This window comes from Caretta caretta, chromosome 14, assembly GCF_965140235.1.
Source record: "Caretta caretta isolate rCarCar2 chromosome 14, rCarCar1.hap1, whole genome shotgun sequence".
Taxonomy (NCBI): domain Eukaryota; kingdom Metazoa; phylum Chordata; order Testudines; family Cheloniidae; genus Caretta; species Caretta caretta.
This window is the reverse complement of record NC_134219.1, coordinates 29401042-29424305: the sequence shown is the minus strand read 5'-3', so window position 1 is coordinate 29424305 and position 23264 is coordinate 29401042. Positions and strand designations below refer to the sequence as shown.

The window sequence follows — 23264 nt, the reverse complement described above, 5'->3', positions numbered from 1 at the left end:
CCTTCTGTATCCTATCCCTCCCCTCCAGCGTATCTACCACTCCTCCCAGTTTAGTATCATCCGCAAATTTGCTGAGAGTGCAATCCACACCATCCTCCAGATCATTTATGAAGATATTGAACAAAACCGGCCCCAGGACCGAACCTTGGGGCACTCCACTTGATACCGGCTGCCAACTAGACATGGAGCCATTGATAACTACCCGTTGAGCCCGACAATCTAGCCATCTTTCTATCCACCTTATAGTCCATTCATCCAGCCCATACTTCCTTAACTTGCTGACAAGAATACTGTGGGAGACCGTGTCAAAAGCTTTGCTAAAGTCAAGAAACAATACATCCACTGCTTTCCCTTCATCCACAGAACCAGTAATCTCATCAGAGAAGGCGATTAGATTAGTCAGGCATGACCTTCCCTTGGTGAATCCATGCTGGCTGTTCCTGATCACTTTCCTCTCATGCAAGTGCTTCAGGATTGATTCTTTGAGGACCTGCTCCATGATTTTTCCAGGGACTGAAGTGAGGCTGACTGGCCTGTAGTTCCCAGGATCCTCCTTCTTCGCTTTTTTAAAGATTGGCACTACATTAGCCTTTTTCCAGTCATCCGGGACTTCCCCGGTTCGCCACGAGTTTTCAAAGATAATGGCCAATGGCTCTGCAATCACAGCCGCCAGTTCCTTCAGCACTCTCGGATGCAACTCGTCCGGCCCCATGGACTTGTGCACGTCCAGCTTTTCTAAATAGTCCCTAACCACCTCTTTCTCCACAGAGGGCTGTCCATCTCTTCCCCATTTTGTGATGCCCAGCGTAGCAGTCTGGGAGCTGACCTTGTTAGTGAAAACAGAGGCAAAAAAAGCATTGAGTACATTAGCTTTTTCCACATCCTCTGTCACTAGTTTGCCTCCCTCATTCAGTAAGGGGCCCACACATTCCTTGGCTTTCTGCTTGTTGCCAACATACCTGAAGAAACCCTTCTTGTTACTCTTGACATCTCTGGCTAGCTGCAGCTCCAGGTGCGATTTGGCCCTCCTGATAACATTCCTACATGCCCGAGCAATATTTTTATACTCTTCCCTGGTCATATGTCCAACCTTCCACTTCTTGTAAGCTTCTTTTTTATGTTTAAGATCTGCTAAGATTTCACCATTAAGCCAAGCTGGTCGCCTGCCATATTTACTATTCTTTCGACTCATTGGGATGGTTTGTCCCTGTAACCTCAACAGGGATTCCTTGAAATACAGCCAGCCTTGGATGCAGTGCATCTGGCATCATGGACTTGTGCTCATCCAGCTTTTCTAAATAGTCCCGAACCACTTCTTTCTTCACAGAGGGCTGGTCGCCTCCTCCCCATGCTGTGCTGCCCAGTGCAGTAGTCTGGGAGCTGACCTTGCTCGTGAAGACAGAGGGGAAAAAAACATTGAGTACATTAGCTTTTTCCACATCCTCTATCACTAGGGTGCCTCCCCCATTCAGTAAGGGGCCCACACTTTCCTTGACTTTCTTCTCGTTGCCAACATACCTGAAGAAACCCTTCTTGTTACTCTTAACATCTCTTGCTAGCTGTAAATCCAAGTGTGATTTGTCCTTCCTGATTTCACTCCTGCATGCCTGAGCAATATTTTTATACACCTCCCTGGTCATTTGTCCAATCTTCCACTTCTTGTAAGCTTCTTCTTTGTGTTTAAGATCAGCAAGGATTTCACTGTTAAGCCAAGCTGGGGTCGCCTGCCATATTTACTATTCTTTCTACACATCGGGATGGTTTGTTTCTGTAACCTCAATAAGGATTCTTTAAAATACAGCCAACTCTCCTGGACTCCTTTCCCCCCATGTTATTCTCCCAGGGGATCCTGCCCATCAGTTCCCTGAGGGAGTCAAAGTCTGCTTTTCTGAAGTCCAGGGTCCCCGTATTCTGCTGCTCTCCTTTCTTCCTTTTGCCAGGATCATGAACTCAACCATCTCATGGTCACTGCCTCCCTGGTTCCCATCCACTTTTGCTTCCCCTACTAAATCTTCCCTGTTTGTGAGCAGCAGGCCAAGAAGAGCTCTGCCCCTGGATGGTTCCTCCAGCACTTGCACCATGAAATTGTCCCCTACACTTTCCAAAAACTTCTTGGATTGTCTGTGCACTGCTGTATTGCTCTGCCAGCAGATATCAGAGTGATTGAAGTCTCCCATGAGAACCAGGGCCTGCGATCTAGTAACTTCCGTTAGTTGCCAGAAGAAAGCCTCGTCCACCTCATCCCCCTGGTCTGGTGGTCTATAGCAGACTCCCATCATGACATCACTCTTGTTGTTCACACGTCTAAATTTAATCCAGAGACTCTCAGGTTTCTCTGCAGTTTCATACCGGAGCTCTGAGCAGTCATCCTGCTCTCTTACATACAATGCAACTCTCCCACCTTTACTGCCCCGCCTGCCCTTCCTGAACAGTTTATATCCATCCATAACAGTACTCCAGTCATGTGAGTTAACCCACCAAGTCTCTGTTATTCCAATCACATCATAATTCTTTGACTATGCCAGGACTTCCAGTTTGCCCTGCTTGTTTCCCAGGTTTCTTGCATTTGTGTATAGGCACTTGAGATAACTCACTGATTGTCCCGCTTTCTCAGTATGAGGCAGGAGCCTTCCCCTCTCACGCGCTCCTGCTCATGCTTTCTCCTGGTATCCCACTTCATTTGGGTGCACAATCCAAGGAGCAGCTTACATGCTAGAGGCTGTATGTGAACAACCCAGGAATGGGGGTTCTCACAGCAGTGCAGGGTAAGGCTGGCTCCCAGAGACAAGGATTGGAGTGACCTAGCAGATCACTGGTCCAGATAACACCAGAGAGGAAAGTCATAGGAGAGCATGGACCAGACTTGCCCATTGTAGATGCTGAAGGCCAGGCAGAAGATGGCCAGCAGGATGCCCAGGCTGGGGAGTGGGGGGTAGCCGTGGGGCAGGGGGTCGGGGGCCGCTGACTGGACGTGCCCATTGTAAGTGTTAAAGGCTAGGCAGATGATGGCCAGCAGGATGCCCAGTCCAGGGAGTGGGGGGGTAGCCATGGGTTAGGGATGTGGGGGGCACTGAATGGACGTGTCTGTTGTAGATGTTGAAGGCCAGGCAGGCAATGGCCAGCAGGATGCCCAGGCTGGGGGAGGTGGGGAGTTGGCATTGGGCAGGTGGGTGGGGGTCACTGACCGGACGTGCCCATTGTAGATGTTGAAGGCCAGGCAGATGATGGCCAGCAGGATGCCCAGGCTCGCAAGCACCGACACTGAAATGAAGAGCTTCTGCGATAGGAAACGGAAGGTGGTGATCACCTTGGTGTAGTCAGCCGGGGGAGCATCCCCTGCAGCAAAGAGCACAGTAAGAGGGGGGACTGACCTAAGCACAGCACCGCCCCCATGTCCCCCCAGCCCCGGAGGAGGGGAAGGCGCCTCAAGCGCAAGATCAGGCCCTGGCTCAAGGCAGGGGGAGGTTCACGCCCTCAGTGACCCACACAGTCCCAGCATCCAGACAAGCCCTCGAATCCACAGGGACCCATGTCTGTCCCCACCCCCACTGGGAGCAATTCCCAAAACTCTTGACGGCAGTGGGGCCAGATCCCTTGGTGACAGGAACCCCTGGGGGGAAGTTCCCACAATCCCCAGTAGCACGCAGGGCCAGAGACCCTGGTGACAAGAACCCCAGGGTGGCAGTTCCCACAATCCTTGGCAGTGGGCAGGACCAGAGACCCTGGCAACAAGAACCCCAAGGGGGAAGTTCCCACAACCCCTGGCGGCAGGAGGTGCCGGATGCCCAGGAATGGAAACCCCAGGGGGGCGGTTCCCACAATCCCCGGCAGCGGGAGGTGCTGGATGCCCAGGAACAGGAACTTCAGGGGGGCGGTTCCCATAACCCCTGGCGGTGGGAGGTGCTGGACACCAAGGAACAGGAACCCCAGGGGGGTGGTTCACATAACCCCTGGCGGCGGGAGGTGCCGGATGCCAAGGAACAGGAACCCCAGGGAGGCGGTTCCCATAACTCCCAGTGGCGGGAGGTGCCGGACGCCAAGGAACAGGAACCCCAGGGGGGCGGTTCCCATAACCCCTGGCGGTGTGAGCAGCCCTGGCTCACCAATCCACTTGTCGTTGTTGTACCAGGACAGGTTGTCCTTGGTGCTGTCGTAGTAGCCGATCTTCTTGTAGACCCCTCCTGCTGGGAGAGGGGGATGGGTCAGACCAGGGGGACAAGCTCCAAGTGCACAGAGCTCCCCCCCGCCACCACCCTGTAGTGTAGCTAGCAGGGGAGCGGGGCGGGGGCTGCTCCCCCACCGAGCAGAAGTGGCGCCTTTTTAATTCTTTGGCGCCTTTTCAATTTTGACTCACCCGGCAGCGCTCCGGGTCTTCAGCAGCCCTTCGGCATCGGGTCCTTCACTCTTTCCAGCCTTTGGCGGCGTTGCGATGGCGGAAGGGTCCTTCAGTGCCGAAGACCGGAGCGAGTGAAGGACCCGTCAGCGAAGTGCTGCTGAAGACAAAGAGAGCTGCCAGGCAGGAGGGTTGGAGAGCGCTAGGCTGTCTGTCATCCTGGAACTAGGGGTTGTTGTGTAGTGTCCTGGGGTTGGCATGCCAGGACGTGTGGGAGAAAGGCATTGTTGTCTTGGGTGTCCTAGTGTAGTGTGGTGTGTGGTGTGTTCAGGGGTTGTTGTGTGGTGTGGTGTGCTTGGGGGAGTGCTGTTGTGTTGTGCTGGGTGATTGTGCTGTGCTGCGTGGTGTGTGCGGGATTCATGTGTTGCTCTGTGGTGAATCCCTGTGTGGTGTGAGCAGAGGGCTGTTCTGTGGGGTGGGTTTGTTGTGTCTGTGGTGCTGTTTCATGGCATGGTGTTGTGTTGTGCAGTGTGGAGGGTTGTTGTGCTGTGTGGTGTGTTGGGTGGGGTAGCTGTGCGATGTTGTGCAGGGGACTGTAGTGTTGTGGTGTTGCACAGTGATAGGATTGTCGAGCTGTTGTGTGGGGCAGGGGTTGTCGAGCTGTTGTGTGGGGCAGGGGCTGTTGAGCTGTTGCGCAGGGCGGGGTTGTCACTCACCCTGCAGCTGTTCAATGAGGGTCCAGGCCATGCGGGAGCCACTGGCGTCGAATACCACGTGACCCTGGCGGGGGAAATACACACAGACCAGCGTCACGAGGTGCTCCTTGCTGGCAGCAGCACTAGGGCTGTCGCCTGGTGGGCAGCGCTCACTGACGGGGGACTGCCCTGCTGAGCTGGCAGCAATGTGCAGGGCGCGCTGTGCTGGGGGGCTGGGGAACCTGGGGGCCGGGGAGCAGGGACACTGGCTTCCTGGCATGGAGCTCAATGCCCACAGAGCCAGGCTGAGCCCTGGGCCTACAGGCTGGGGGATGGGACTAGGGCCTTGCTGGGGATGGGGGGCGCTAAAGAGAGTGCAGGGGTTAGGGATAGGGGTTAGGAGTGCAGGGAGTGGGGTTATGGAGTCGGTTAGAATTATGGGTGCAGGGAATGACATTAAGGTTGGGGGTGCAGGGTCAGGGTTGGGGTCACAGGGTGTGAATTAGGGGTCACAGGGGTCACTCACTGACACCCCCTCGAAGGCGGAGGAGTAGAGGGCATGGCAGATCCTGTCGGTGATGGGGTAGGTGTTAGAGGCACAGGATGGGGGTTGGGAGCGCGGGGTTGGGGTAAGAGAGCACGGGGGGGGGTCACTCACCAACACCCCCTCGAGGGTGGAGGAGTTGAGGGCGCGATAGATCTCAGTGATGGGGTGGGCGTTAGGGGTGCAGGATCAGATTCAGGGGGTGCAAGGTCGGGGGGCGAGGGGGTCACTCACCGGCACCCCCTCAAAGGCAGAGGAGTTGAGGGCACAGTAGATCTCATTGGTGATAGGGTGGGTGTTAGGGGCGCAGGGTCAGGGACAGCGGGTGCAGTCAGGGTCAGAGGGTGCAGGGCAATGTTCCCTCTAATTTCTGACAGGCCGTGTGTGCAAAAAATTTCTTCTGTGCAAATTTTTGTGCTTCTGTGCAAACTTTTGTGTTTCACCGTGTGCGTGGAGTTTCGGATCTGTGTGCACGCGCACACGTGCACAGCTTAGAGGGGACAGTGGTGCAGAGTCAGGGGACACAGGGTCACGGGGTCAGTCGTTGACACCCCCTCGATGGCGGAGCAGTTGAGGGCATGGTAGATCTCGTCAGTGATGGGGCAGACAATAGGGGGTGCAGGGTCGGGGGGTGGGGTGTGAATTAGGGGGTGCAGGGGTCACTCACCGACACCCCCTCAGAGGCGGAGTTGAGGGTATGATAGATCTCGGTGCTGAGGTGGGCGTTAGGGGTGTAGGGTTGCGGTCAGGGGGCATGGGATTGGCGGTGCTGGGTTGTTACCGAGTGTGGGGGAGTCAGGGCCCTGCACCCCCCACTTCCTGCAATTCACCACGACTCTCAGCCACCCAGTAAAACAAAAGGTTTATTAGACGACAGGAACACAATCCAAAACAGGGCTTGTAGATACAGAAAACAAGACCCCTCAGTCAACTCTCTTTTGAGGGGTGAGGAGCTCAGACCCAGGTTCTGGGCCTCCCACCATCTCCCCAGCCAGCTCCAAACTGAAACACCTTCCCGCTGTCTCCACCAGCCACACCCCCGGCCCCGTCTTCAGCCTTTGTCCAGTTTCCAGGAAGAAGGTGTTACCTGGCCCCAACCCTCTCCTGGGCTCAGGTTATGAAGGCAGCCGCCATTCTTTATGTGCTGGCCGTCAAGTATCATCCCTCAGTGAAGTCACACCCTTATTTCCCATCACCATCGAGTATTGGTGCAGTACCCCAGGGAAACGGAGGCATGTCTTGTGTAAGCAGAAGATAGTAAACTAGTAAAACTCCCATGCAACATTACCAGGTTAATACTCCCCACTCCGTCACATCTCTCCCCCCTTCAAGACTGAACTGAGCGGGGTCACTCTAACCAGTGACCTGGGGAAGTTCAGGGCCCCCTCTCCGGGACAACACATCAGCTATCACGTTGGCACTCCCCTTCACATGGACCACCTCCATATCGTAATCCTGCAGGAGCAGGCTCCATCTCAGGAATCATAGAATCATAGAATAAAATCATAGAATATCAGGGTTGGAAGGGACCTCAGGAGGTCATCTAGTCCAACCCCCTGCTCAAAGCAGGACCAATCCCCAGTTAAATCATCCCAGCCAGGGCTTTGTCAAGTCTGACCTTAAAAACTTCTAAGGAAGGAGATTCTACCACCTCCCTAGGTAACACATTCCAGCGTTTCACCATCCTCCTAGTGAAAAAGTTTTTCCTAATATCCAATCTAAACCTCCCCCAGTGCAACTTGAGACCATTACTCCTTGTCCTGTCCTCTTCTACCACTGAGAATAGTCTAGATCCATCCTCTCTGGAACCATCTCTCAGGTAGTTGAAAGCAGCTATCAAATCCCCCCTCATTCTTCTCTTCTGCAGACTAAACAATCCCAGTTCCCTCAGCCTCTCCTCATAAGTCGTGTGTTCCAGACCCCTAATCATTTTTGTTGCCCTTCACTGGACTCTCTCCAATTTATCCACATCCTTCTTGTAGTGTGGGGCCCAAAACTGGACACAGTACTCCAGATGAGGCCTCACCAATGTCGAATAGAGGGGGACGATCACGTCCCTCGATCTGCTCGCTATGCCCCTACTTATACATCCCAAAATGCCATTGGCCTTCTTGGCAACAAGGGCACACTGCTGACTCATATCCAGCTTCTCGTCCACTGTCACCCCTAGGTCCTTTTCCAGAACTGCTGCGTAGCCATTCGGTCCCTAGTCTGTAGCGGTGCATTGGGTTCTTCCGTCCTAAGTGCAGGACCCTGCACTTATCCTTATTGAACCTCATCAGATTTCTTTTGGCCCAATCCTCCAATTTGTCTAGGTCCCTCTGTATCCTATTCCTGCCCTCCAGCGTATCTACCACTCCTCCCAGTTTAGTGTCATCCGCAAATTTGCTGAGAGTGCAATCCACACCATCCTCCAGATCATTTATGAAGATATTGAACAAAACCGGCCCCAGGAACGACCCCTGGGGCACTCCACTTGATACCGGCTGCCAACTAGACATGGAGCCATTGATCACTACCCGTTGAGCCCGACAATCTAGCCAACTTTCTACCCACCTTATAGTGCATTCATCCAGCCCATACTTCTTTAACTTGCTGACAAGAATACTGTGGGAGACCGTGTCAAAAGCTTTGCTAAAGTCAAGAAACAATACATCCACTGCTTTCCCTTCATCCACAGAACCAGTAATCTCATCAGAGAAGGTGATTAGATTAGTCAGGCATGACCTTCCCTTGGTGAATCCATGCTGACCGTTCCTGATCACTTTCCTCTCATGTAAGTGCTTCAGGATTGATTCTTTGAGGACCTGCTCCATGATTTTTCCAGGGACTGAGGTGAGGCTGACTGGCCTGTAGTTCCCAGGATCCTCCTTCTTCCCTTTTTTAAAGATTGGCACTACATTAGCCTTTTTCCAGTCATCCGGGACTTCCCCCGTTCGCCACGAGTTTTCAAAGATAATGGCCAATGGCTCTGCAATCACAGCCGCCAGTTCCTTTAGCACTCTCGGATGCAACTCGTCCGGCCCCATGGACTTGTGCATATCCAGCTTTTCTAAATAGTCCCTAACCACCTCTTTCTCCACAGAGGGCTGGCCATCTATTCCCCATGTTGTGATGCCCAGCGCAGCAGTCTGGGAGCTGACCTTGTTCGTGAAGACGGAGGCAAAAAAGATGCTTGGCATTGGCTCCTTTCATCAGGTGTAGCCAGGTCAAGGGAGACTGGTCAGTGTACACAGTGAAGTGTTGCCCAAATAGATATAGCTGTAGTTTCTTAAGGGCCCATACCATAGCCCGGCATTCCTTTTCTACGGCCGCATAGTTTTGCTCCCGAGGTAACAACTTCTGGCTCAGGTACACGATGGGATGTCTCTCCCCCTTTTCTTCCTCCTGCATTAACACTGCACCCAGCCCCATGTCTGAGGCGTCGGTGAACACTATAAAGGGCTTGTTAAAGTCTGGGTTTACCAGAACTGGGCCTCTGACCAGAGCCTCCTTCAGTGCACAGAGAGCCATCTGGCACTGCTCGGTCCAGACCACCTTGTCTGGCTTTTCCTTCTTGCATAGCTCAGTGATGGGGATGGCTATGGAGCTAAAGGGTGGCACAAACTTTCGATAATACCCAGCCATTCCAACAAAGGCCTGAACCTGCTTTTTGGTTTGGAGAACGGGCCAGTCTCTGATCGCCTCCACCGTTGCAAGTTCTAGCTTTAGGCAGCTGCTCCCCACCCGGTGGCCCAGGTAAGATACTTCGGCCATCCCCACCTTGCACTTCTCAGCTTTTATGGTCAGGCCAGCCTCCTGGAGTCGGTCCAGCACCTGTTTAACCTGGGACACATGGTCCTCCCAGGTCTGGCTAAAGACGCAGATGTCATCAATGTACGCCACAGCAAAACTCTCCATCCCCCTCAGCAGCTGACCCACCCGGCGCTGGAAGGTAGCAGATGCCCCCTTGAATCCGAAAGGCAGGGCCAGGAACTCATAGAGCCCTAGAGGCGTGATAAAGGCAGATTTCAGCCTGGCATCTGCATCCAGCAGCACTTGCCAGTAGCCCTTTGTAAGATCCACAGTGGTAAGGTAGTGAGCTCCTCCCAGCTTGTCTAGGAGCTCGTCAGGCCTTGGCATGGGGTAGGCATCAGATACGGTGATGGCATTAAGCTTCCGATAGTCCACAGAACCGGATTGACTCATCCTTTTTGGGGACTACAGTAACACTACAGGAGAGGCCCAAGGGCTGGCCGATGGCTGGATCACCCCCAAAGCCAGCATGTCACTGACCTCTCTTTCCATGTCCTGAGCAGTTTTGTGACTCGGAAGGGGGAGCATCCTATAGGAAGATGCGACCCTGTCTGCACCCGGTGGACAGTCAGATTAGTGCGTCCAGGCTGGTTGGAAAACAGCTGTCGGTACTGATGCAGCACCCCTCTGATCTCAGCTTGCTGGGCAGGTGTTAGCTGATCAGAGAGGGGAATTGTTTCCAGGGAGGAGCCAGCTCCTGTCTCAGGGAATAGATGCACTAAAGGGTCATCTCCCTGCTCCTCCCAATGCCCACACACGGCCAAGACCATATTCCCCGTCATAATACGGCTTCATCATATTAACGCGGTACACCCGGTGGCGGTGTGCCTGGTTAGACAGCTTCACCATATAGTTTACCTCATTTAGTTGCTTGACAACTTTGAAAGGGCCTTCCCAGGCGGCTTGTAGTTCGTTTTTTCTCACAGGAATGAGAACCATCACCTGGTCCCCGGTGGCATAGGCGCGGGCCTGCGCCATGCAGTCATACGAGACCTTCTGCTTCCTCTGGGCTCTGGCCCATGAACTCAGCAAGTCTTTCTCAGAAGGTCAAGCTATACACCACCACTGATTCTCCATCGGGAGTGGCCTTCCCCTCCCATTTGTCTCTCATCAGGTCCAGGGGCCCCCTTATCCTTCTTCCATATAACAGTTCAAAAGGCGAAAATCTGGCAGACTCCTGAGGTACTTCCCTGTACGGGAACAGCAGGTGAGGTAAATACTTGTCCCCAATCCTGCTGGTGCTGGTTCATAAAGGTTTTCATCATCATCTTTAAAGTTCCATTGAACCTCTCCACCAGCCCATTGGACTGGGGGTGATATGCTGAGGCCCAGATGTGCCAGACCCCACATTTCTCCCACAATCATCAGAGCAGGGCTGACATGAAGTTGGATCTCTGGTCTGTCAAGACTTCCTTGGGGAACACCACTTGGCTGAAAATGGTAAGGAGCGCATCTGCCACTGTGTCTGCTTCGATAGACGACAAGGCCACTGCCTTGGGGTAACAGGTAGCGAAATCTACCACCACCAGAATGTATTTCTTCCCCAACCGGGTCGTCTTGCTGAGAAGCCCCACTATGTCCACAGCCACCTTCTGAACAGGCTCCTCTATCAAGGGCAAAGGTCTCAAAGCCGCTTTCCCCTTGTCCCGGGGCTACCCCACTGTCTGACAAGGGTCACAGGATCTGCAATACTGTTGGACAGTATTAAAGACTCCAGGCCAGTAAAAGTTTTGTAGCAGCCTCTGCCTGGTGCGCCAGATTCCCTGGTGTCCTGAGAGAGGGATGTCATGGGCCAGGTACAGTAGCTTGCGGTGATACTTCTGGGGGACCACCAGCTGCCTCCGGATCCCTCACAACTCCACATCCCCTGGGGGAGACCATTCTCGGTACAGGAATCCCTTCTCCCACAAAAACCTCTCCTGGCAGCCTTTCCCGCACTGAGGCCAGCCAGGTCCCTTAGCTTTTGCAAGGAGTGATCTTTCTGCAACTCAGCCTGGAATTCATCAGCTGGGGAAGGTATGGGTCTCTGCTTTCTCTCACTGGCTGGGTCTGAAACCTCAGCCCCTCTGAACTTTGTCCCTGGACACTCCCTCCCCACCAGGGTAGTGTCCTGCGCCTCTGGTGAGGTACCCTCCCGAATGTCAGGGTGTAGTGCCCCTTGCCAGCTCTGGCTATGGGTCACGACTAGGACGTTCTGAGGGTTGCTTGGCCAATCCTCTAGGTCAGCCCACATCAACACCTCAGTGGGCAAATGATGGTGCACCCCCATGTCCTTGGGACGCTCCTTGGCCCTCCATTTCAGATGTACCCACGCCATGGGCACCTTGAATGGGGTCCCGCTCACACCCATCAGGGTCAGGTAGGTATCGGGCACCACCCGATCTGGGGCCACCACCTCGGGCCGGGCCAGCGTCACCTCAGTGCCCATGTCCCAGTATCCACTGATCTTCCTCCCGTCCACCTCCAGGGGAACAAGGCACTCGCTCCGCAGAGCAACCCTGAGCCCACCCTGTAAACTGAGAACCTTGAGTCCGGAGCATCAAGCCCCTCAGAGAAGTGGATCTGGGAAACTCCTCCTCCTGAGCAGTTGGTAAGCTGCCAGCCCCTACTGCCTGGGAAGCCTGCCTCTCCTCCGACTGTGTCCCTACCCAGTTAACCCTGTGAGGGTTCGATTTGCTCAGTCTGTCCTTAAGCTTGGGGCACTGGAGCTATATGTGGCTTCTCTGCCCACAGTAATAACAATTCACGTTCGGTTGGTCCCCTCGAGCCAGTCGGTTGGTCCTGATACCGGTTGTTCCCCTTGAGAGGGGGTTCTTCACATTCCCCCTTTGTGGGGTCCCGGGATAACTCTCTCTCTGCACCGTGGTGGGCTTATTCTTTTGGGACTCCTCCGTTCCACCCCCTGACCGGTTGTCCACAAAATTGTTGGCCAGCTGCCCTCTGCTCTGCAGGTCCTCCGGCTTTTTGTCCTCAGGTCAGATGGGCAATGTTCATACAGGTGCTCCAGTACAACCAATTTAACCATGTCCTCCTTAGTCTGGGCTCCATCTGCGCACTTGTTGACATAGCCATCCATTCGGAGGAACAGTTCCAGATATATGTCCTCAGGGGTTTTACACTGACTCTGGAACTTTTTCCAGTATGCCTCAAGAGTCATCCCAAACTTACGTAACAGGGCCTTTTTGAATAGTTCATAGTCCCTTGCCTCCACCCTTCCATTTGACTGTACATCCCTGCGGCTTTGAGGTCCAGTAAGGGGGTGAGAAACCGGAGCCTGTCTGCAGGGTCAACTCTGTGCAGCCCACAGGCCTTCTCAAAGGCCATCAGGAATTCATTTATGTCCTCCCCTTCCTTAAACTGGGACAGGATGTGCTTATCAAAGCTCCATGCAGTCCTGGGTCCCCCCTCACTCACTGCAGCAGGGGGCTCTCTGCTCCTCAGCTTTGCCAACTCCAGTTCATGCTGCAGCTGTTTCTCCCGATTCTCCAGCTCTTTCCGTTTTATCTCCCTCTTCCATTCCAGCTGCCTCAGCTCCAGCTACGGGGAGCTTGGCCGTGAGGATCCCCTGCTGGCCGCGGGGGTCACAGTGCCCCTGGGACTTGCCTGGCTGCTTCTAGCTCCTCCCCTAGCCATAGGTAGGAAGGGCCTCGGAGTGCCCTTGGCAGCAGTCTGACCACTCCCAGCCGGTACAGATACCAGTGCCATCGCTGCATCTGCTGGGCTGCTTCCCTCAGGGACAGGGATCAGCTCCACCTAGCGATCCTCCTCCTCCAGCTGGGCAATCAGCTGTGCTTTGATGCCTTTCCCTCTGCGAAACCCCCTCTCCTTGCACAGCTCTAAAATGTCCCTCTTAAGGAAACGGTTATACATCTCCCCGCTGTTCCCAAGTTGTTGTGGACTCGCAGGCCTGTGTGCTCTCAGCTCTCCACAGTTTCCTGGAAGAACCCCTACTGTGCCAGCCCTTTTCCAGCTCACCACCTCACTCCCAGGGTCAAGCCACAGACTCCTCTGGCCCTGAAACTGCTCACCGCAGTCCCCAGGGGGACCCCATTACTGCAACAGTCCTTCTCGCTGGTCACACACTCCCAAGGGCCTAAGCGTAGCTCCTCTGCCTTCTGAAACCACTCCTTTCTGAGCCTTCAGCACACCTGGTCCTCGTTAATCCCCCTTCATTTTGCTGCTCCCCAGTCACTTACTGCAGGAAGCGCCATCCATGAGACAAAGTACATCTCACTTCTGCCACCAGTTGTCACGGAGTGTGGGGGAGTCAGAGCCCTGCACCCCCCACTTCCTGCAGTTCACCATGACTCTCAGTCACCCAGTAAAACAGGAGGTTTATTAGATGACAGGAACATAGTCTAAAACAGAGCTTGTAGGTACAGAAAACAGGACCCCCTCAGACAGGTCCATCTTGGGGCAGGGAGCCCAGATCCAGGTTCTGGGCCTCCCCCAATCTCCCCAGCCAGCTCCAAACTGAAACACCTTCCCGCTGCCTCCACCAGCCACACCCCCGGCTCCTCCTCCAGCCTTTGTCCAGTTTCCTCCAGGGCAGAAGGTGTCACCTGGCCCCATCCCCCTCCTGGGCTCAGGTTACGAAGGGCAGCCGCCATTGCCATCGTTCATGCTGCCCATCAAGTATTATCCCTCAGTGAAGTCACACCCTTATTTCCCATCACCATCTACTATTGGTGAAGTACCCCAGGGAAACGGAGGCACGCCCCTTGTTATCAGAAGACAATAAACTAATAAAACTCCAGTGCAACATTACTAGGTTAATACTCCCTACTACGTCACAGGGGTTGGGTCAGGGGGCACAGAGTCACGGTGCGCAGGGCCAGGGGCAGAGGATCAGGGTAAGGAATCATAGAATATCAGGGTTGGAAGGGACCTCAGGAGGTCATCTAGTCCAACCCCCTGCTCAAAGCAGGACCAATCCCCAATTAAATCATCCCAGCCAGGGCTTTGTCAAGTCTGACTTTAAAAACTTCTAAGGAAGGAGATTCTACCACCTCCCTAGGTAACGCATTCCAGTGTTTCACCACCCTCCTAGTGAAAAAGTTTTTCCTAATATCCAACCTAAACCTCCCTCACTGCAACTTGAGACCATTACTCCTTGTCCTGTCCTCTTCTACCACTGAGAATAGTCTAGAACCATCCCCTCTGGAACCATCTCTCAGGTAGTTGAAAGCAGCTATCAAATCCCCCCTCATTCTTCTCTTCTGCAGACTAAACAATCCCAGTTCCCTCAGCCTCTCCCCATAAGTCATGTGTTCCAGACCCCTAATCATTTTTGTTGCCCTTTGCTGGATTCTCTCCAATTTATCCACATCCTTCTTGTAGTGTGGGGCCCAAAACTGGACACAGTACTCCAGATGAGGCCTCACCAATGTCGAATAGAGGGGGACGATCACGTCCCTCGATCTGCTCGCTATGCCCCTACTTATACATTCCAAAATGCCATTGGCCTTCTTGGCAACAAGGGCACACTGCTGACTCATATCCAGCTTCTCGTCCACTGTCACCCCTAGGTCCTTTTCCAGAACTGCTGCGTAGCCATTCGGTCCCTAGTCTGTAGCGGTGCATTGGGTTCTTCCGTCCTAAGTGCAGGACCCTGCACTTATCCTTATTGAACCTCATCAGATTTCTTTTGGCCCAATCCTCCAATTTGTCTAGGTCCCTCTGTATCCTATCCCTGCCCTCCAGCGTATCTACCACTCCTCCCAGTTTAGTGTCATCCGCAAATTTGCTGAGAGTGCAATCCACACCATCCTCCAGATCATTTATGAAGATATTGAACAAAACCGGCCCCAGGAACGACCCCTGGGGCACTCCACTTGACACCGGCTGCCAACTAGACATGGAGCCATTGATCACTACCCGTTGAGCCCGACAATCTAGCCAACTTTCTACCCACCTTATAGTGCATTCATCCAGCCCATACTTCTTTAACTTGCTGACAAGAATACTGTGGGAGACCGTATCAAAAGCTTTGCTAAAGTCAAGAAACAATACATCCACTGCTTTCCCTTCATCCACAGAACCAGTAATCTCATCAGAGAAGGCGATTAGATTAGTCAGGCATGACCTTCCCTTGGTGAATCCATGCTGACTGTTCCTGATCACTTTTCTCTCATGTAAGTGCTTCAGGATCGATTCTTTGAGGACCTGCTCCATGATTTTCCCGGGGACTGAGGTGAGGCTGACTGGCCTGTAGTTCCCAGGATCCTCCTTCTTCCCTTTTTTAAAGATTGGCACTACATTAGCCTTTTTCCAGTCATCCAGGACTTCCCCCGTTCCCCATGAGTTTTCAAAGATAATGGCCAATGGCTCTGCAATCACAGCCGCCAATTCCTTTAGCACTCTCGGATGCAACTCGTCCGCCCCATGGACTTGTGCATGTCCAGCTTTTCTAAATAGTCCCGAACCACCTCTTTCTCCACAGAGGGCAGGCAATCTATTCCCCATGTTGTGATGCCCAGCGCAGCAGTCTGGGAGCTGACCTTGTTAGTGAAGGCAGAGGCAAAAAAAGCATTGAGTACATTAGCTTTTTCCACATCCTCTGTCACTACTAGGTTGCCTCCCTCATTCAGTAAGGGGCCCACACTTTCCTTGGCTTTCTTCTTGTTGCCAACATACCTGAAGAAACCCTTCTTGTTACTCTTGACATCTCTTGATAGTTGCAGCTCCAGGTGCGATTTGACCCTCCTGATTTCATTCCTACATGCCCGAGCAATATTTTTATACTCTTCCCTGGTCATATGTCCAACCTTCCACTTTTTGTAAGCTTCTTTTTTATGTTTAAGATCCGCTAGGATTTCACCGTTAAGCCAAGCTGGTCACCTGCCATATTTACTATTCTTTCGACTCATCGGGATGGTTTGTCCCTGTAACCTCAACAGGGATTCCTTGAAATACAGCCAGCTCTCCTGGACTCCTTTCCCCTTCATGTTAGTCCCCCAAGGGATCCTACCCATCCGTTCCCTGAGGGAGTCGAAATCTGCTTTCCTGAAGTCCAGGGTCCGTATCCTGCTGCTTACCTTTCTTCCTTGTGTCAGGATCCTGAACTCAACCAACTCATGGTCACTGCCTCCCAGATTCCCATCCACTTTTGCTTTCCCCACTAATTCTTCCCGGTTTGTGAGAAGCAGGTCAAGAAAAGGTGCGGGGGTCACTCACTGACACCCCCTCAAAAGTGGAGGAGTTGAGGGCATGGTAGATCTCGTTGGTGATGCGGTGGGCGTTAGGGGGTTCAGCGTCAGGGGGCCGGGTTGGGGTCAGCAGGGTCGGGGGTGCAGGGTCAGGGGGTGCGGGGGTCACTCACCGACATCCTCTCGAAGGCAGAGGAGTTGAGGGAGCAGTAGATCTCGTCGGTGACAGGGCAGGCGTTTGGGTTGGGGGCGCAGGGTCAGATCAGAGGTTGTGGGGTCGGGGTCAGGGGGGTGCGGGGTCGCAGGGTCGGTGTTGCAGGATCAGGGGCAGAGGGGGTCACACTCACTGACACCCCCTCAAAGGCGGAGGAGTTGAGGGCCCGGTAGACTTCATCGGTGATGGGGTGGGCGTTAGGGGGCGCGGGATGCGCATTAGGGGGTGTGGGGTCGGGGTCAGGGGTTTGCGGGGTCATGTGGGCTCAGGGTCGCATGGGGTCAGGGTCAAGAGATGCAGGGGACACTCACCGACACCCGCTCAAAGGCAGAGGAATTGATGGCACGGTAGATCTTGTCGGTGATGGGATGGGCATTAGGGGGCGTGGGATGGGTAGTAGGGGGCATAGGTGTCCGGGATCAGGGGGTCGTAGGGTTGTGGTTGCACAGGGTCAGGGGCACAGGGGTCACTCACCGACACCCCCTCAAAGGCGGAGGAGTTAAGGGCGCGGTAGATCTCGTCGGTGATGTTCTTGTTGTTGTAGTTGAAGTCCTCCAGTCGCAGTCCCTTCTTCACCAGCTCGGCCGAGGTCTTGTTGAGCGCCAGGGCCAGGGCCCAGATGGCATCATAGGCCAGCGGCGCCTCCTGGAAACCCCCCGTCTCCTCCGGGTTCTTGCCCAGCCGCTTCTGCAGCTTCTCAATGAACTCCTGGGAGGTCTGCAGGGCCAAGGGGTGGGAACAGTGAGCCAAAGGAATGGAAGTGATATGGGGGCCCACTGCCCCCTCCGTCTCTCTTCATCAGTCACCCCAGGTCTTCCTGTCCCACATTGACCCCCAGTCCCATTGCCCTCCTCCAAGGTCTTCTCTGATCCCCCTCTCCTTCCCAGTCTCTGCTGCCCCTCCACCCCAGCTCCCGTGCTCTCGCGTCCCCCTTGGCCCCCCCACCCCTCTAGTCCCTCATGCCCCGCAACTGCCCCCTCCTGTGTCGTCCCCACCCCCGGGCCTCCCAGGTGCCCGGGTCTCCCTGCCCTCACCATGTTGGAGATGCTGCGGGTGTTCTCAGGGTTCAGCATGACGATCTCGGTGGTGACATGCCCCTCCACCGCCTCCGCCATCTCTGCCTCTGTGCAGTTAATGGCAGGGTCCTTGATGCGAAACCAATTGTCGGCATACCAGCCAATCAGGAACCAGACGTACCGCTTCCCATACAGCTTCTCCTTGTACACCTGCAGGGAGGCACGTCCGAGAGACATGCTCCCAGCTCAGACCAGCACGCAGCTCCATCCAGCCACCCAACCAACCCTCCATCCCCTACTTCCCCTCCATCCATCCATCTGTCCCCATGCGTCCCCCTCCATCCACCCATCCCCATGCGCCCCCTCTCCATCCATCCATCCCCATGCGCCCCCTCCATCCATCCATCCATCCGTCACCATATGCCCCCCTCCATCCATCCATCCTTCCCCATGCGCCCCCTCTCTGTCCGTCCATCCTTCCCCATGCACCCCCTCTCCATCCATCCATCCATTCCCATGTGCCCCCTCTCCATCCATCCATCCATCCATCCTTCCCCATGCGCCCCCTCTCCGTCCATCCATCCTTCCCCATGCACCCCCTCTCCATCCATCCATCCATCCATCCATCCATCCCCATGCACCCCCTCTCCATTATCCATCCATCCCCATGTGCCCCCCTCCATCCATCCATCCCCATACACCCCCTCTCCATCCATCTATCCCCGCCCCCCCTCTGATCTAGCTAAGCTCTGTACCTCTATGTTTGGATCCACCTGTCACTTTCCACACATCCCCTCCCCACCCCCCAGGCCTTGTTCACACACACACACATGCTGTCCATCTGTCTCTCTATGGTGGTAGTTATCTGTACAGCCCACTAGGTGGACAGTTACACCGCTATCAAGGGTCTGAGGCTAGTCTGGCTGTTCCCAGACTCCCGGATGGGGAAGGGAATCACCTCCACTGAGACAGGGCACTTGGAGACCAGTACAACTGGGCCAGGTGAGGGGCTGCGCAACTGTGACTGACCCAGTATCAAACCACCCATAAGAGACACTATTACACATAGGCACTTACACCCGGCAGTGCAGGCCTGGGTCCCTACAGCAGAGACATGCAGGCCACAGGCTGCGACAGCAGAAGTGGCACAGACAAGATCTCGGACTGGGGGGTGGCACTGGGGGTGTCATGGGAGGCCGTGGGGCTCCGCCCCACATCACCAGAGAGCCATGGAGACACTAGGGGGAGCCCCAGAGATGTTTGGGGAGCTGGGTGAGGAGCAAGAGAGAGAGCAGAGACAGATCTGGCTGGCTAGGCTCAGCAGTCTCCTGTTGTGTGTGTTGTGTGGTGTGTGTGTTGTGCAGCGTGTGCATTGTGGGAGGTGGGGCCTGTGCGTTGAGGGGTGCGTTGAGGCGTTGTGAGGCGTGCGCGTTATGGGGTGTGTGTGCGCTGTGGGGCACATGCACGCTGCGGGGGGTGGGGCGTGTGCGCATGCACTGCAGGGGGTGGGGCGTGTGTGCTGCAGGGCACGCACGCTTTGCAGGGTGTATGCATTTTGCGGGGCATGCGTGTGTTGCGGGGCGTGGGGCTTGCGTGTGTTGCAGGGCTTGTGTGTGCTGTGGATGTGTGTAGGGATGTGGGGTGTCTCCCTGCAGTTATCTGGCACACAATGGGGCAGGAGGGGCGAGGCTGAGTCAGGGGCCCATCCCAGCAGGGCTTTGTGGGGCGGCTGCAGTGTCTCCCCAGGGAAGGGGGGACCCCTGACTTGGACCATACACAGCCCAGCAATTCTGGTGCTGGCCTCTGGGGGACTGGAGGGGACAGGGCCCCGGTGTCTGGTACTATGGGAGGTAGTCATCCTTGCTCCTCTGCCCCCCAGCTCCTCCCCAGACCTGGGGCATCCCCCAATGGCTGCACCCCAGCACTGAGCCTGACTCCCCCATCCCAGCTGCCCCCGCCCCAGTGCTGACCCCACCTCTTCCACCCTGGCTGCCCCTCAGTATTGAGTCCAGCCCAGCCCCGCTTCTCCCGTGGCTGTCCCCCTAGAACAGAGCCCGCCCCCCCCACCTGGCTGCCCCCCAGCACTTAACCCCACCCCCAGGTCTCACCTCACAGAAGACCTTGCGTGCTTCAGTCTCGTAGAAGAGCCCCACGATGATGCGGGCGTCCTGGCGCTGTGGGGACGGCCACCAAGGGGGAGGGGGGGAACTGTCACAACCCACGTGAACCGGGGGTAGACACGGTTACACTCCTGCTCTACCTCCAGACACGCCAGCACAGACCCCAACCCCATGTACCTCCACAACAACTCACTGCCGCTCACTCCACTCCCCAGACCCTCACTCACCACTTGACAGGCAGTTGCCCATTTGCATACGTTTTCATATCTTTGCACGGCTCCAAGCGTTCCCCACCCCCATGTGAGGCTGTGACAACCTCCATGGGAGGATGGAAGGTGTCCTATGGGTCCTGCCAAACCTGGGGGCACCCTGGGTCCCTGACCACTTTCCCCCCCTCCCTGATCCCCAGATCCCAGGGGAGCCCTGTTGTGTGTCTGGGTGCTGTCCCAGGGCAAACCAGCAGCAGATGGACAGATGGATGGACAGAGTGCCCAGCTGGGAGGGGGCGTGGGGAGCACAGGGGGGATGGGGGTGGGGCAGGGTTTCCCACCAGGGAAGATAGGGAGAGCCCCCCACCTGCCCGGCCCAGCCCCAGGCACCCGCCAGCCATCGGCTCATCCTCCCCGTGCTCTGAGCTTCCCCCCACTCCAGGCGCCCAAGCCCCCACCATCTTACCCTTAGGTACCCCGCTCCAACCCTAGGCCCCTCCTCCCCCAGATCCCCCCAAGCCCCAGCTCAGGGGTCTCTCACCTTGAGGCTGCGGACGGGTGCGGCAGGGTCGGAGAAGAAGCTCTGGCGGAAGGTGATCTCGATGCCAGCCTCCTTCACCCGCTGGTCCAGGTCATCTAGGGTCTGCGAGGGGAGGGGGCATGGAGAAAGAGCAGAGAGGGTCAGGGAGAGCTGGGGAGCTAGTGGGAGGGGGCATATGAGGGAGAGCAGGAAGCTCTGCGGCATGGTGGGGACAGGGAGTGAGGGTCAGAAGGGAGCCGGGGGCACCAGGAGGGTACTGGGGGGGATGAGGGGCATTGGGCAGGGGGCACCGTGGGATCCAGGGTGGCTGTAGGAGTCAGAAGCACCGGGCACAGGAGTCTGGGGTGGTTGCGAGGTCAGGGGCGCTGTGTGGGTCACGGTGTTGTGGGGGTTGGGGGTCTGGGTCACTGTGGGAATCGGGAGCCCAGGGTGGCTGCAGGGGCAGGGGTCCTATGCCCCGACGGGGGCAGGGAGGATGTGGTGGGGTGGGGACCAGGATCTGGGGCACCGTGGGGGTCGGGGCCCGGTGCTTCATGGGGGTCAAGGAGGTTGTTGGGGGCAGACTCCTGCGGCGATCAGTGGTCCAGGGCACCATGGGGGTCACGGAGGATGTGGGGGGCAGATCCCTGTGCGGGTCAGGGGCCCAGGGTGCCATGGGGGTCTGGGAGGATGTGGGAGGCAGATCCCTGTGGGGGTCAGGGGCCCGGGGCTCCGTGGGGATCAGGGGGCCAGGGCGCCACAGCCATACCGAGGTGAAGACCTCCGTGGTCTGCTGGATGGTCGCGATCTTGGTCCAGCCCCACTTCTTGAAGAGCTGGACGCGCGTGGGGTTGTGCAGCGTGGCCGAGGGGTGGGTGCGGAAGAAGGTGGGGAAGCGCTGGCGATTGGAGAGCGCTGGGGAGCTGGAGCCATATGACAGCTATGGGGGGTGGCGGGGAGAGCTGGCTCAGGGCGGGCACCCCAGCACACGCCCCCACAACACCCCAATGCCCAGCCCTGCCACCCCAACACCCCCCTAACCCACGCACCAACAATACCCTGACACTCAGCCCCCCCACACAATACCCCAACACCCAGCCCCTGACCCCAACAGCCCCCCAACATACCCACCCCAACACAATACCCCGATGCCCAGCCCCCTCCCCCAACAGTCCCCCAACACACCCACTCCAATACAATACCCCGACACCCAGTCCCCCACGCTAACACACTCACCACAACACACACACACAATACCCCAACACCCAGCCCCCCACCCAAACACTCCTCCAACACACCCACACCATATCCTGACACTTATTCCCCACAAAATACAGTACATACAACATCTCCTACCCCAACACACACAACATCCCAAGACACGACTTCCTGTGATCAAGTGGGAATATTTCATAATGTTTTGCATGAATACAGTGTGTGCCTCAGTTTCCCCCATATGCTGCACAGTTGACTAGGTGGGGGAAAAAGTTGTTTACTCTTTGCAGAGATCCAGGGATGACTGACACCTGGCTGCCCCATGTCAGGAAGAGTCACAGAAGACAACTGCCTGGATATTCGGTACCTAGCGACTACCAACCATGGATGACCCTCCGCAGGAAGCCAACCAGGTTTGACCAGCTGGAGAACAAAGGGCCGGGGGACAATGTTTGCCCGGGAACAAGCACAAAGGACAGAGGATGGGCCCGGTGGGGTTGCGAGAAGCGGGAGAAGTTTCTGGACAGGGCCAAAGAAGGGGTCAGAGGAGAGCTCTAGGCTCTGAACTGACCCAGATGGACCGTGCTGTTCTCTGTGCTACCCAAAGACTTGGCATGCTATGTTCCGGATGTCTAACAACCCTCCTGCATTCACAACGCTGGCGGGGAGGCACTGCAGCTTAAGGACACCAGAGGTGCATAGCTCCCTTTGAGGGGAAGGAGTATCCCTCTGTCGGGGAGCCAATCCAGGTGGACTCGCCACAGGGAGCTCACGGTGCAAGGCAGGGGTATTCCAGGCTCTGAGGTTCAGTGCCAGGAGGCACTGAAGCCAAGGGGCTCACCCAGGGGAGAGAGAATGACCCTAAGGGGGCTGCCGCACTGGAGGGGTCCTCCCAGGGGCTATTCCAGAGCTTTGTGAGATCCGTGAAACTTCCCCACACACACACCAACCCCCACACAACCACCACACTCACACATACGAATCCTTACAACCCTTCCCCATGACGTAACCTCCCCTTGCCCCTTCACACCCCAGAGACACACCCGCACCAATCCCCCAGCCCCTCTCACCACGATGAGGTTCCACATGCGGGCGGCCTCGGCCACCAGAGTGGAGACGCTGCTGCAGCCGGGCATAAGGATGATCTTGATGGGGTCATTGTAGAGCAGTTCGTACAGGTACTTGGTGGCCTGGCCTGGGTCGCACTGTGGGGCACAGACCCAACATCACGCCCATTGTATACCCTACCCCAGCTCTAACCCCATACCCCACCATGCTGCTCCCACCCCCAGGATAGAACCCAGGAGTCCTGACTGCCAATTCACCCAGCTCTATACCAAGAGTCCTGACTCCCAGACTCCCCACTAGATCCCATTTCCCTCCCACAGCCAGATATACAACCCAGGAATCCTCCCCTGCTCTAATCCACTAGACCCCACTCCCTCCACACCAGAC

General features: G+C 55.9%; 1 protein-coding gene across 1 annotated transcript in view; it reads right to left on the bottom strand.

Moving 5' to 3' along the window:
• The window catches only part of GABBR1 (gamma-aminobutyric acid type B receptor subunit 1), a 68018-nt gene that overhangs the window by 17810 nt on the left and 26944 nt on the right, over positions 1–23264 (bottom strand). Inside the window, exons 8-16 of the mRNA XM_048818999.2 lie at positions 22880–23014; positions 21364–21534; positions 20616–20717; positions 19854–19919; positions 17764–17955; positions 17204–17446; positions 5050–5113; positions 4104–4181; positions 3186–3336 (exon numbers count right to left, since the gene is read on the bottom strand). Of these exons, the coding sequence (XP_048674956.2) occupies positions 3186–3336; positions 4104–4181; positions 5050–5113; positions 17204–17446; positions 17764–17955; positions 19854–19919; positions 20616–20717; positions 21364–21534; positions 22880–23014 (1202 nt within the window). The remainder of the gene's footprint in view (positions 1–3185; positions 3337–4103; positions 4182–5049; positions 5114–17203; positions 17447–17763; positions 17956–19853; positions 19920–20615; positions 20718–21363; positions 21535–22879; positions 23015–23264) is intronic.